Source organism: Octopus sinensis, linkage group LG10 (assembly GCF_006345805.1).
Source record: "Octopus sinensis linkage group LG10, ASM634580v1, whole genome shotgun sequence".
NCBI lineage: Eukaryota > Metazoa > Mollusca > Cephalopoda > Octopoda > Octopodidae > Octopus > Octopus sinensis.
The window spans coordinates 78,609,873-78,624,907 of record NC_043006.1 but is presented as its reverse complement, the minus strand read 5'-3'; the positions used below and the strand labels follow the sequence as shown (position 1 = coordinate 78,624,907).

Here is a 15,035-nt window from a genome sequence, read left to right as displayed (position 1 = left end):
AACGCTAATTCTGAGGATTAGGGCAGAGGATCTTATACATTTTCAGAAGAGGAACTTACGTTTGGTAAATTTAAATATTTTTAAAACTTAGTTTTTGTCCTAAAATTCTTGCAATTTTTAAGCATTTCCAAGTAAAATATAAAATATATGACCTTCTTTATGTATAATTTTAAACTAAAAAGTTATATTTTATACCTATTTCTTTACTACCTACAAGGGGCTAAACATAGAAGGAACAAACAAGGACAGACGAACGGATTAAGTCGATTATATCGACCCCAGTGCGTAACTGGTACTTATTTAATCGACCCCGAAAGGATGAAAGGCAAAGTCGACCTCGACGGAATTGGAACTCAGAACGTAGCAGCAGACGAAATACGGCTACGCATTTCGCCCGGCGTGCTAACGTTTCTGCCAGCTCGTCGCCTTATATTTTATACCACAATCCTAACCTTCGTTCTTACCAATATCTTTTCTCCGATTACGAATTTGGAACAATTTAGGTCAAACTCTGACCAAACTAACATCACCCAATTATTCTAAGTCTAATATATATAGAATAAAAATGCAAATGTAACACTGTTAGATTATATTCATGTGCTATTCCGTTTATATTTATAGAAACATTCCAATAACAGCGTAGCAGTATTAATGACATTCTGTGACCAAGTTATTAGTATGGTTATTACTGAACTGATTAACCAAACGAATCTACAGGATCGCTTGCGTACCATGAAATATTTCCTGCAGGTATACATTTTCTAATTTTTAAACATGAGAATATGAGACATTCATTCTTGCTATTTTGACATTCCTGCTTCACATTTTCGAGGTCATTAAGTGTAAAACGTGAAATTTGCTTAACGGTAAATCGTATTAGAACCATGGATGTTTTTTTTTTCAAAAGAGCAAGGTCTTGCTTTACGGTAAACGCCATTAACTGACACCTACTTTAGACACAAGGTTATTTGTTTGCTTTTGATTGAGCTCAATTGTATGACTGTCTTTTGTCATACACTCCGTACTTACTCGAATAGCCATCGATGAATATCTCAAAAAATACACATCCATCTACCCGTCAGTCCGTCGGTTCGTCCATCCGTCAGTTCATCTATCCGTCAGTCCGTCGGTTCGTCCATCCGTCAGTCCATCCATCCGTCCATCCGTCCCTTATACATATGTGCATAAATACATACATATATATACATATGTGGAGGCGCGTGGCTTAGTGGTTAGGGTGTCAGCATCATGATCGTAAGATTGTGGTTTCGATTCCTGGACCGGGCGACGCGTTGTGTTCTTGAACAAAACACTTCATTTCACGTTGCCCCAGTCCACTCAGCTGGCAAAAATGAGTAACGCTGCGATGGATTGGCGTCCCGTCCAGCTGGGGCACATATACGCCATTGAAGCCGGAAACCGGGCCCATGAACCTGGCTAAGCTTTAAAAGGGCGCATTTAACCTTATTTCTATATATACATATATACACTGTACACTGACATGCATATATCCATGCATATACGGACATGGCCAAATACTTACATATACGTAAGTTCCAGATCCAATGCAAAGTAGGTTCCAAGTAAGGTGGTTACATAAAGAAAGAATACAAATGGGTTAGGGCTCACTAAAGCTGTTTCAGGCGTGTTTTTTTTATTGATGTTTAGACTGAGTACATCTTGAAAAATAGACTGATTACATCATGAAAAAATGTAGGTGAATTGGTTGTGTGGTAAGTAGCTTGCTTACCAACCACATGGTTCCGGGTTCATTCCCACTACGTGGCACCTTGGGCAAGTGTCTTCTACTATAGCCTCGGGCCGACCAAAGCCTTCTGAGTGGATTTGGTAGACAGAAACTGAACTGAAAGAAGCCTGTCGTATAAATGTATATATATATATATATATATATATATATATGTGTGTGTGTGTGTGTGTGTGTGTGTGTGTGTGTGTGTGTGTGTGTGTTGTGTGCCTGTGTTTGTCCCTGCAACATCGCTTGACAACCGATGGCGGTGTGTTTACGTCCCCGTAACTTAGCGGTTCGGCAAAAGATACCGATAGAATAAGTACTAGGCTTACAAAGAATAGGTCCTGGGGTCGATTTGCTGGACTAAATGTGGTGCTCCAGCATGGCCCCAGTCAAATGACTGAAACAAGTAAAAGAGAAAAGGAGTAAAGTTTTAATTCAATTTTAATTAATTCATTTATGTAAGCACTGACTGTACAAAGACACGAAACATTAACAGATACTAAGTAACTATTTTCATTCCGATTGTTCAAGTAAGGTGAGATGGTGTTGCGACCGAAAACGTCAGGGTACATGAACTAATCGACCACTGCAAATACATTTGCTTTTGTTGAGTCCACACACACACACACACACACACACACACACACACACACGCACACACACACGCACGCACACACACACGCACACACGCACGCACACACACACACACACACACACACGCACACACGCACGCACACACACACACACGCACGCACGCACACACACACGCACGCACACACGCACGCACACACACACACGCACGCACGCACACACACACACACACACGCACGCACGCACGCACGCACACACATACACACACATACACACACACATACACACACACACACGCACACACGCACACACACATGCCCACGCAAGCGCTATCTGATTTCCTTTTCAAGCAAGTTGAGTTGAAAAAATGGGTGTGTTCTAGATTTAGATTACTTTTTTTTTTTTGTTCAGGCGTTAGTTGCATATTCCCGGGCTTGTAGGCGTGTGGTTTGGTACAGATAAAGAAACTTTCATTTTAGTGCTATTGTTGTATATTATTAGACTAAGTTCACGATTGGGTGCAATGTATAAGGTGTGGTATTGTCTTCGCTTTTATAAAGATTTTCTTTTTACAATGAGTTTATCTCTTAAAAAAATATTATACGTTTCATTTATATAATACGCAGTAAATTCATGATACACGAAATAGACAATACTACAAAATTGATTTTCACATACCAGTTTGCCCGTATGTTTTAGTCAAATCAGTGAAGAGAGTGTGAGGCAAGGTCAAAGTAATAATGAATTTTAGAATAACATGTGGCTCTACTCTTAGTATACCAACTCTCCGCTAGCAAATATTCTGTGGTTAATCTTATATTTAACATAGTAATCATTTTGCACGTGTATTTTTATTGTCTTTTGAATTGTTTATTTCATTCAATTTTATATATTGTTTTAAATTTTGAAACCATATATGTAAACTCATACCGTTTCACTGATCCAATCAGTTGTTTTGTTCAATTATATGTTTGGCCCCTAGTGGGTAATAAAGAAATCCAAAGACACAGACAGCTGGCAATAGTTGTAAAAAGAGCCCACCTGGCTGTTATAGACATATTGGACCTGCCTGGTACAAAAGAAATAACATACATTTCCCTCCAACTTTACTCCAGCCTGAAGATGAGACTACGGTTAAGAAATTTTGAGGATATGCTTTGGAATTTTACTGTCCGGATTCAAAGCAATCTGCAAATTATTCATGCAAGAATATGATAAAGATATATGTTTAATAGGCCGGACATGCATGCATGCTAAATCCATCCATCCACCCATGCATGCATGCATGCATGCATACATACATACATACATACATACATACATACATGTGACTGCGTGTGTATCGTTGGCGATTTTCTTTCTCCGTCTTCCCTTCCTTGGATCTTTCCTTTTTGTATGTTTTTGACGAAGAGCTCCGCTCGAAACATTAAATCCTACTTCCTTCTTTCCTTTCCTGAGCGTCCAATAACACTATACTTGTGTTCTCTCTTTGTTCATGTTTGGATTAACTATACATACATAGATACATATATTACATACATACATACATACATATATGTCTGATAACGATATAGGAAACAATCGTGTATTCAACACACACACACACACACACACACACACATACTCACACGCGCACACACACTCACACATACACACATACACACACACATATATACACTCATACACATACATACACGCACACACATACACACACTCAAACATATGCGTACGTGCATGTGTATTTCTTTTATAATGCTTCCGTATTTTCCTTGCCGACTGCATTATAAATATACCATTCAGAGAAACATAAACGCTTGTTTTAGAGCCATTAAGTATGAACTTTCAGCGTCATAGTAACTATATATGGGTTCTAGATAAACAAATTATATATATTTGTTAATATGAGAAGATGGATTGAACAGGATTTATTACAAATCAGTGAGGGCGCGTGGCTTAGTGGTTAGGGCATTCGGCTCATGATCGTAAGGTTGTGAGTTCGATTCCCGGCGACGCGTTGTGTCCTTGAGCAAGACACTTTATTTCACGTTGCTCCAGTCCACTCAGCTGGCAAAAATGAGTTGTACTTGTATTTCAAAGGGTCAGCCTTGTCACTCTCTGTGTCACGCTGATTATCCCCGAGAACTACGTTAAGGGTACACGTGTCTGTGGAATGCTCAGCCATTTGCACGTTAATTTCACGAGCAAGCTGTTCCGTTGATCGTATCAGCTGGGACGCTCGTCGTCGTAACCGGCGGAGTCTTTTAAAATTACAAATCAATACAACTGTGCTTTGACTTTGATTACACGAATTTGCACTTGTGTCTAACTAATGTTCAATCATATTAATATAATATTGCGTATGATATATATATATATATATATATATATATATATATATGTTGCTGAGACTCCCTTCGGTCATGACTGACCATGGGATTGCACCGAGAAAGTTATCCTCCGGGCAAGATTGTTTTATGGAAGTCTAGCAGTCGTCCATGCATAACAAACTCCCCTCTCCACGCCACTGATGTTATCCAAGAGAAAGGCAAAGGCCGATACAGCTTGGTACCTGTGACGTCGCAACTCATTTCTACATCTGAGTGAACTGGGGCAACGTGAAATAAAGTGTGTTGCTCAAGAACACAACACGCACCCCAGTCCGGGATTCAAACTCACAACCTCGCGATCGTAAGCACGACGCTCTAACCACTGAGCAATGCTATGTTATATTATATATCTTTATATATATAAAACTGAGAATGTGTGTCTGTCTGTCTGTCTGTTTCCCTAAAACTACACAACCAATTTCATTCAAATTTTACACATGCCTTACTTAGGGTCCGGAGAGTGTCATCGTCAAACATTTTGAACTTTTCGCCTAGGGCGAGCCCACGGCAATATCATATCTTCTCCACTACGATTCCCTAAAACTTGAGAACTACACAACCAATTCCATTCAAATTTTACACATGCCTTACTTAGGGTCCATGTAGTTTCATGGGCAAAAAAATGTTCAACTTCTTGCCTAGAGCGAGCCCATAGCGATATCATATCTTCTCCACTATTTCAGTATTACGTGTTAAAAGTGAAACAAAAACGCTTCTCTATTATATGTAAGATACTTTCACTTTAACAATAAAAATAATAATAACAATTGAATTATATGTAGTAAGTAATAATTAAAATCAAACTAAAGTAACACGACAAAAGTAAAAATAGCAATTGGTATAAAATTGCATCAATGATTTGAATTAGTGGTTTCACATGAATGGGAATAAAGTAAAAATAAAATTAGCGTGCAGAAATGGAATAGTCCAGATGGATAATAAAAAATTAAATTAAAGAAAAGACTATTGTCTATAAAGTATACAATGTAGAGAAAAAAGGTCGCGTTTTTTTGCGCTCTGTAAAATTGAACATATGGCGCCAAGCTATATACGTGTGTTGTGAGTTATTTATATGTGAAATTGAAAAAAGACTGTTAAAAGTTGTCAAAAATTGAATCGCGCGAGGCGTTTGCCGCTACGTGTTTGAACCTTTTATAGAAGGTGTGTCGACCCTCAAGTCATGGAGACTTACGCGGGGGTCGCCACAACAAAAAGTGACGAGTCTCTTAGAATAAGAGAAGTGTTCTTTAGAAAAGAACAATTGAAGGAATACGAGAAGTTCGTCAAAAGGGAGGGTGACAGCGTGAAGCTGGTCCCGCCTGTGGAAACAATAGAAGAAAAAATTAACAAGACGATAACGTATAGAACGCAAGATAGAAACACGAGAAAACTGGTGAGAGTGACGATTGAAGAAATAGAGAAATGTCTGGGAGACATCATGAAAAAAGCGACTTTCGTAGACAGAGGAAAGAAATATGGTACGGTGGAGGTGAGATGCGCAACAAAGGAAGTGGCGGCCTCATTGGCTTCCACTGTCCTGAAAGCGGAAAATTTCACCATGTGGCCGACGTATAAAGGAAGACGAGGGGTACGGGTAAGAGTCCCAAAGGTGCCCCCAAATATTAAAACAGAAATGCTGGTAACAGCCATTATTGGGGCAGCAAAAGAGGAAGTAGAAATAGGGTCAATTAAGGAGTCGAACGTTGTAAATTGGAAGGGATACGGAATAGAGTTGTGGGTAATGGCCACAATGGAAGACATCGAAAGATTTCCCTTCCAAATAGAAATAGAAAACGAGAAGACAATTAGTGTAATAGTGGAAGGCAGAAAACCGAATTGCTACCTGTGCGGATCAAGAGGGCACATAAAAAAGGAATGTCCGCTGTATGAATTCACAGCGGAGCAAAAAGAGACACAAAGTGGAGAGAAGGAAAACGAACACGAAGGAAAGAACAGCGAAAACAAGGAAAAGGAAATAACGGAGAAACAACAAGAGAAGGGAAGTAACAGCGCACTGAAGGAAAATGAAAACAAAGGGAAGAAGATAGTAGAAAAGGAGCAAAATTCACAGGGTGCAGAAGTAGTGGAGAAGGAGCCAAGGCAGAAGAAAGAGAAAGAAAAGGAAAGTACATTAAAGGGAAGAGAAAAAGCAGGAAAAGAACAAGAGAAGGAACAGAACCGAGAGAAAGGAAAAGAAACAACAGGAAAGGAACTTAAGACACAGGGTAGAGAGACGGCAGACAAAGAACCAAAAAGACAAGAGAAGGAACAGAACCAAGAGAAAGGAAAAAATGGTATGCAAAAAGGAAAAGAAACAACAGGAATGGAATTTAAGGCACAGGGTAGAGAGACGGCAGACAAAGAGCCAAAAAGACAAGAGAAGGAAAAAGAAAGAAGAGAAAGCAAAAAGAGAGAAAGAGAGAAACCGAGGGAGGAGAAAAAAGAGGAAGTAAGTCCTAAGAGAAAAACTAGAGAAAACGTAGATACGAATAGAAAATTCAAATACTATGGAACGTTAATCCATCACAGGCACTGTGAGGAGATGGAAGATTTAATAAGCGTAACAAACGGATATACGTGGGTCAGGATGGGCACCGAATGGAAAGAAACAGGTGCACTCGTCCACGAGAAAGACGCCGAGGCGTTCATCGAGGCAGCTGGCGAGAACGTGTCAAAACATATGAAATGCCGACTTACAAGGTGGCCTCGAACAATGGAATTTTACCCAGAGTTGGTAGACATAATGGAGTATATATAAAAGAAAAGGTATTGTGAAAACTTAATTTGGAAATGATAAAAAGAACTTTAAATTCTGAAAAAAAAAAAAGAAATGTTGAACTTTGTAAAACTTTTGAAATGTATGTTGAAAATGTATAAAAATGTTTTATTTGGAAAATATTGTTGACGAATAAAAAAACAAATGACGAAATGTAACCGCTCGATTTCGGGGATCGAGTGGGCATTACACCACATTGTACAAACTTCATAATTCATTATTCATTCCCGATTGTATTGTCCCATCTATGTAGCCCCTAGTGGGCAATAAAAAAAATATGCGCTCTGTAAAATTCGGTTAAAAAAGAACAAAAAGTGAATTGTGGTTGCGGAATTGGAACGTCGGTTGGTGCGGTTTCGCGTCGCACTGGTTCTGTGCGTCGCACGTTTTTCTGTTCGGGAGGCCGTTTTTCGGTCTGAGGCGACTATGAGCCGCCTCTACCAAACGGATGAGATGGAAGGGAGAAATTTCTCTGAAAATTCGTCGACATCTGAGGAGGAGTTGGCGGTGAAAAAAATGGAAAGCACCTACGCAGGTATAACGAAGAAGTCAACAGAAAAAGAGATAGACCTGGCTAAGTTGACGGACTTCCAGGAGTTCATGAAGGAGGAGGAGAACGGAGAGGTTGAGCTGTTGCCTCTAGCAGGGCGCGGAGACTGGTTCCATCGTAGAACCATTAAATATAAAGTATTTATGAATGGAGGTAGAAAAATGGAAGTGATTAACATGGAAGCAATTGAAGAGGCTTTCAAACAGACAGGAGAAGAAATTGTGTACATGACAAAAGGATTAGAATATGGAACCATAACGGTACAATTTAAAAGTGAGAAAGCAGCCAGGAATATAGCAGCCAAGGTGGTGAGTACAGAAAAGTTTTACTTGTTCCCCTCGTATTTGAATAGAAGGACCACCAGAATTAGGGTGGAAGGAATACCTCCACACCTAGAGGGCGAATTAATAACGGCTGCGGTTATCAAAGGAAATGAAGATAAAGTGGACATCCTCCACGCCATTATGAAATATGAAGGCGTGAGAGGTGCCACACTAGTAATAAACATACAGACGGAGGCGGAAGTTATAGAAAAGCTTACGGACAGTATAAAAACTGGAAATATTATTATGAGAGTGTGGGTGGAGGGTAGGGCGCCCAGGTGCTACAAGTGTGGCCTGAGGGGTCACATAAGAGCCTACTGCCCTCCCCCACCAAAAGAAAAAGAAAAGGAAATTGTCGCGGAAGCCCCAAAAGAGGAAGAAACCAAAGAGAACCAAAGGGAAAAAGAAACGACAGAAGAAGAGGAGATGCAAGCAGAGTGGGAAGAAGGAAGAAAAAAGAGAAAAAGAAAGAAAAAGAAAAACTGTGCGAAGCCCCAACCCACCCCAACACCACCCGCACCCTCTGAATCCCACCCTTCCCCTGCAGACAGTGAACCCACCCTCTCCCCTCCAACAAGAAAACAAAAGAAAAATACAGACAGACAAGAGTTTGAAAACGAACCCAGGCCGAACATTTATATTGTGACTGAACAGAAAGAGGTTGCAAGGGTAACGGAGGAGTATGAATGGTATGAAATGGATGGGACCAGATATGCAGTGCTGGAAAAGAAGAATATAGATGAGTTTGTGTTGAGGTGTGAGAGGGAGAATTGGGAGGTGAAGGATACAAGAATGAGCGATGAATTCGTGGAATATATGGAGGACAGTTTCGGAGTAAGAATGGATATGGATGGTCTTCGTATTGGGAATGAACATTCAGGTGACAGTGAAAACAAAAGGACAGGTAAGTGATGCTGGCGGAGGGGGCCGTTAGCATCGCTTTCATATTATCATTTTTTCATTTTCATTTGCTCATAAATTTAATCATATTGTTCTATGTCCCCCATGTTTTGTTATGTCCGCCATTCTTCGTAGCCCCTGGTGGGTAATAAAGAAATAATATGGAGGAAAGCACCTTCGAAAAGTGTCTTGGTGCGACTATGAAAGGTATCTAATCAGAGGCGGTAAATTCGCCACAATAGAAGCAAGGTTCGAGTCAACGGAGCGTGCAAGGGAGTACTCGACTCGAACTTGCAAAGTGGAAATATTTTATTTTTACCTTTATATCTGGGACGTAGGACGTTCCGGAAAAAAATTTTAAATGTCCCCCCCCCCCCCGAAGTAGATGTAGGCTGGATTGTAGCCACACTTCTATACAAGAGGGAGGACAAGATACAATTGATCGAAATTACAAGAGACGGGCTAACAATTCCAGTCTGTTATATATTTTGAGTATTGTTATCACTAGCGATATCAAGATATAACTTTGTATTTTGTATTTGATGTGTAGATGTATATATATATAGATGTGCATGTAATATGTACACATATATATATACATATATACATGCACTAGCACTATGACCCGGCAACGACGGGTCTTTAATGCTAGTATATATATATAACATATTCAGTAACTAATAACTGATAATAATGCATTGAAACTCTTGCAATGATCTATAATAAAGCCTGTTCAATCCATGTCATATTAAAATCCTTTCGATTACACCCTACGGATATTTTTGAATTTCCACATGTATAACCAGTAACAGAATTAACCCAACTGTATGATAACATTTGGTGGCAGATACCAGAAGAGGAGCTTTGGAAAGCATTCTACACACACACACAGACACGCACATATATATATATATTGTGAGCGTATTTCTGTGATTTTGTGTGTGTATGTGTCGTATCCAGACAAAAATATATGTAAATATTCTTGAGCAAGGGCATGTACTGTGTTTTGTATTAGTATTTAGCAAACTATATTTCAATGACGAAGTTCAAAATAAAATCTTTCTCTTTACTGAAGGTTGCTTGTATTTGTTGGAAGTTACAAAACTTCAATACAGTGGGAAACATTGTGACAGCTTTCCGTAATCCAGTCATATTTCACTGGGAAAAAACATGGAGTCTTTTTAAGGCAAAATATCCTTTCACTTACGAGTGAGTACATTATGTTATGCAATGTTTGTATGCATGTATAAATTTAACCAATAGTTCATAACTTAAATGTGCTCTACAGGTCTTTCAATTGTATCAAACATCATTATGTATATAATTATGGGACTTTTTCGCTTTGATCGGCAAGTTTTTAAAATAATCTCTTTGTAACTAAACACTTTTAAACTTCGTATACTGGTAGAATGTGTTACATGAAATGTTTTTTCTCTTGGCTTTCTTGAGAAAATTCTGTAGTTTGTAAGCTATTTGTTGTTTAATTTCTCGCATTTCGGCAATTTCGACCAATCAATGACGACTATTGAGGTGAATACAATTTCTCCGGATCCATGTCAACAAAGCCAAGAGAAAAAGATGTTTTATAAACACATTCTACCAGTATACGAAGTTTAAAAGTGTTTAGTTACAAAGAAGTTATTTTTAAAATCTGCCGGTCAAAGCGAAAATATCCTAATTATGTAACTAAACTTATATAACTACAGAATTGATTAATTAAATGATTTAAAAGTGATTTTTACACATATTTTCGGGAGAAAAGTGTATGCATGTATTTATATTTCTTTACTACCCACAAGGGGCTAAACACAGAGAAGACAAACAAGGACAAACAAACGGATTAAGTCGATTATATCGACCCCCAGTGCGTAACTGGTACTTTATTTATCGACCCCGAAAGGATGAAAGGCAAAGTCGACCACGGTGGAATTTGAACTCAGAACGTAACGGCAGACGAAATACCGCTAAGCATTTCGTCCGACGTGCTAACGTTTCTGCCAGCTCGCCGCCTTATATATGCATGTATTTAGAATGGAAGTATATGCGGACGATTAAGAATTTAGTTTCACGTGATTTGAGCGTAGAAAAAATAATTTGCCCCGTTTGTTCTTTATCGAAATGCCTCCGAGGTTAACAATGCTTTTCAACTTAGCGCAGTCTATAAAAATAGATTAGCCATCAAAGGTTTTGAATTGGTGGAATTTTTAGAGAATTGGACAAAATATGCTGCGATATTTGTTCTGATTACTTTATGTTCTGAGTACCCAGGCGAACTTACCTTTATCTCGCTCATAAAAATGTTATGAAACAATAAAATAGAATAAAATAAAAGTAACTGAAGGAAAGAGACGGAAATCAACCTTTGTAATCTGACATGAAAATCCGTTGATAAACTTATTGTACTTGTCAGTGAAGTCAGCAAGGGTTGTGCATTTACCTGATGGTGCATTATAGGAAAGGTTGTGTGGTTAGATAGCATAAAGTCTTCCACATGAAAACAAACACAATCCATTCGACAGGCTCTCGTGGCCCAATATTTAAGTATTCCATTTAATTTATAAAAGCTTTGGTTGACTCTAGACTTTGGCAGAAGACACTTTATAAAGATAGCATGCAGTAGGAGCATTGGATCTGGAACTACACGATTGAAAAACAAGCTTTTGTACTCGTAACCCGAAGAATCGTAACTGAACATTTTGTGCAATGCACTTCCGAACCTACCAATTCCACTGCCCTTAATTTTTAATATGCGCACATGGGAGGGAAGTGAAAATACGATCTTATAGACTCTTGTACTTAACTGAATCAACCCTGAATTTATGAAAGGCAAAATTGACAAATTTATTTACCTCTGAAAGTAAAGGGTCGTAACCATATCCTTCATGTTTGTTTTGTTTTGTCCTATGTTGAAAAGATCCTGTCAATCCACCTTTCCTCTACCAGCAAAATAATGGTTTCTAATTTAGGCACAACCTCAGAAATTTTAAGGAAAGGGTATTAGCCGATACCCTCCGCCCTAATACTTGTCTGGGACTTTGTTTTATCGATACCGGATGGTTGAAAAACAATGTTGTCTGCGGCTGGATTAGAACTCAGAACGTAATGGGCCGGAATATCTACCAGAAAAATAATAATTAGGAAAAAATATGAAGGGAAAAATAAGTTTAAAAAATAAATTACAAGCTCGATTCTTCACCTGAATAATCGAACTTGCACTGCGTGCAAGAGACTGCTGAAGAGTACTCCTTCTAGTCTACAGTTCTATAGTGCTTGCAAGCCAAAACGTGGTCGTCCATATGAAAGAACTTTTCTTGTTCAGCCAAAACAGAAACTTTTAAACACTTCAAAAGACATAGTAAATATATACAGAACTTGTAACTATAATATTCAGAAACTTAGCTCCAGTTGTTCGGCATATGGTGAACAGGACGAGGAAATATAAAGCGAGTTGTTAGTTCTGAATTTTAGAGTGGTAATTGACAAAATACAAATGTCCCTGTATATATTGTAGCATTCAGTAATGCAGAGAAGCAGTGATTGGCCTTTGGAAACATATAATTTACTGTGCTATTGTTTATAAAATGGCCTTTTGGAAAGTCACGATGCTATTGTTTACAAAATACAGTTTCCATTGAAATATATATACTTCATTCACTACTTGTCAATACCCCCTGTTATTCACCTCGGAGGAATGCATATTACTTCAAGAAGTTATTTTATTAATCCTTACCCTGTAAAATTGTAATATTTTAACAATATAATTAATTTTCTTTTCTGTTTTTCTTAACTGGATTTCTTAACAATTCAGAGATCTTTTCGGTTTGAACGGCAGTTTTTTCTAGCGGTGTCATATGAAATTGTCACCCATAATTATGACCCTAGTATCGATCTATTGCATTTCAATCAATTTTAGGGTTAGGGTTAGTTAGAGATGGTTAGGGGTGGGGGGAAGGGTATCTTTTTTTCTTCACAAATGTAAATAAACCCAATCTGTTTCTTAAACGAGGGAAATGTTCATACGGCACAGAATGTTTTTTACCTCAATAGACGTCAGTGATTGGTTGAAATTGCAGAAATTAAAGAAAAAAACAACAAATAAACTATAGAATTTTCTCAATAAAGCAAAGAGAAAAAGATGTTTTATAAACACATTCTACCAGTATACGAAGTTAAATTTTTTTTAGTTACCTAGAAATTATGTTAAAAACTGCCGTTCAAACCGAAAAGATCCCAATTCAGTTTTTAAAAACTGTTCGTGCGTTTATGTATGTATGTATTTATTTATTTAGTGTTTTCTAATATTTTTTCAGTTTACACCAGAAATTAACATGGGTGTTTTATGGTGACAATTTTCGTTCTTATCGTAATGCATTGCGCAAAGCTGCTGAGAATCCTCCCTATATACCTTGGGTTTTCCATTTCCTGAGGCATGTTGCAATACCATCTTGGGGCACGTATGTACACACTTGTAAGAAAATAAAACGCGGAGTATTTAACAAAATTCATTTAAACGAACATCTGCACGATCAAGCAGAAACGAACATGAAATACAAAACGTCAAAGCTATCAAATTTTGAAAATGCATCAGTAACTACACCAAAAAATATGACAAATATAAAGCCTGAACCATTAAGATCAAGATTTTGCAAAGATTTGACGTGGAGATCAGGGATGAAAGTAGCTTCCAATAACAATAAGAACAAACGTATAGGGCCTTGTGTGATCACACCTGATATGTTAAAATCTGTTAAGTTACGAAAAGTTTCTAAGCAAGATATATACAATGATAGAAGTAAAGATGAAAAGCAGAAAGGAGTAAAGAATATACCACAAAGATCAGCACTTTTCAATGAATTAAGAACAAAGTTTGATAGTGAAACTTCATCAGGACTCTCATCATATATTTGTTCGCAAGAGGTAATAGATTCTGTCAATGGCATCAGAAGTTCAAATACATATCACGATAGTCAGTCACAAGTTCCATCACCACACTCAGGGACCGATATTGAAGACATATTTCAAAGAACATTTAATGAATATATGTCTTCTGAATGCAGTATCTCGACTTACTTGAATGTAAATAGTCCATGTGAGGAAACTTATTGTTTTTGTGATGAAATGCGGAAGAGAGAACATGTTTCGCAAACCCAACAAAACGTGCTTCTACAAGAAGAAAGAAAGTCTGAAGAATTATTAAAAAAGAAAGGAAAAAAGACAGTAAGTACATATCTCGTTTAATATTTTGACCTAAGAAAGGCGGCGAGCTGGCAGAACCGTTAGTACGCCGGGCGAAATTCGTAGCCGTATTTCGTCTGCCGTTATGTTCTGATTTCAAATTCCGCCGAAGTCGACTTTGCCTTTCATCCTCTTGGGGTCGATTAAATAAGTACCGGTTACGCACTGGGTCGATATAATCGAATTCATCCGTTTGTCTGTCCTTGTTTGTCCTCTCTGTGTTTAGCCCCTTGTGGGTAGTAAAGAAATAGGTATTTAGTCTGTCTTTACGTTCTGAGTTCAAATTCCGCCGAGGTCGACTTTGCTTTTCAACATTTCGGGGGCGATTAAATAAAAATCAGTTACGCACTGGTGTAGATGTATTCGACTTAATCCCTTTACCGGTCCTTGTTTGTCCCCTCTATGTTTAGACTCCTGTAGGCAATAAAGAAATATATATTTTTACTTAAGAAAAGCGTCGAGCTGGCAGAAATGTTAGCACGTCACGCGAAATGCTTAGCGGTATTTCGTCTGCTGTTTC

The 15,035-nt window shown here is 38.2% G+C and overlaps 1 protein-coding gene across 1 annotated transcript; it reads left to right on the top strand.

Moving 5' to 3' along the window:
• Positions 1 to 626: 626 nt before the first annotated feature.
• Positions 627 to 14,466, top strand: LOC118765225. The gene is made up of 4 exons (XM_036506963.1): positions 627 to 750; positions 10,356 to 10,489; positions 13,591 to 14,421; positions 14,454 to 14,466. The coding sequence occupies exons 1-4, from the start codon at positions 652 to 654 to the stop codon at positions 14,464 to 14,466; spliced, it is 1,077 nt and encodes a 358-aa protein (XP_036362856.1). The 5' UTR covers positions 627 to 651.
• Positions 14,467 to 15,035: the final 569 nt, after the last annotated feature.

What these genes read in the sequence shown, in the direction of transcription:
- LOC118765225 (XM_036506963.1), top strand. Translation starts at nt 652, where the DNA reads ATGACATTCTGTGACCAAGTTATTAGTATGGTTATTACTGAACTGATT. An exon ending in CCATGAAATATTTCCTGCAG is followed by an intron (nt 751 to 10,355) that starts GTATACATTTTC and finishes TCTTTACTGAAG; the next exon opens with GTTGCTTGTATTTGTTGGAA. An exon ending in AAATATCCTTTCACTTACGA is followed by an intron (nt 10,490 to 13,590) that starts GTGAGTACATTA and finishes ATATTTTTTCAG; the next exon opens with TTTACACCAGAAATTAACAT.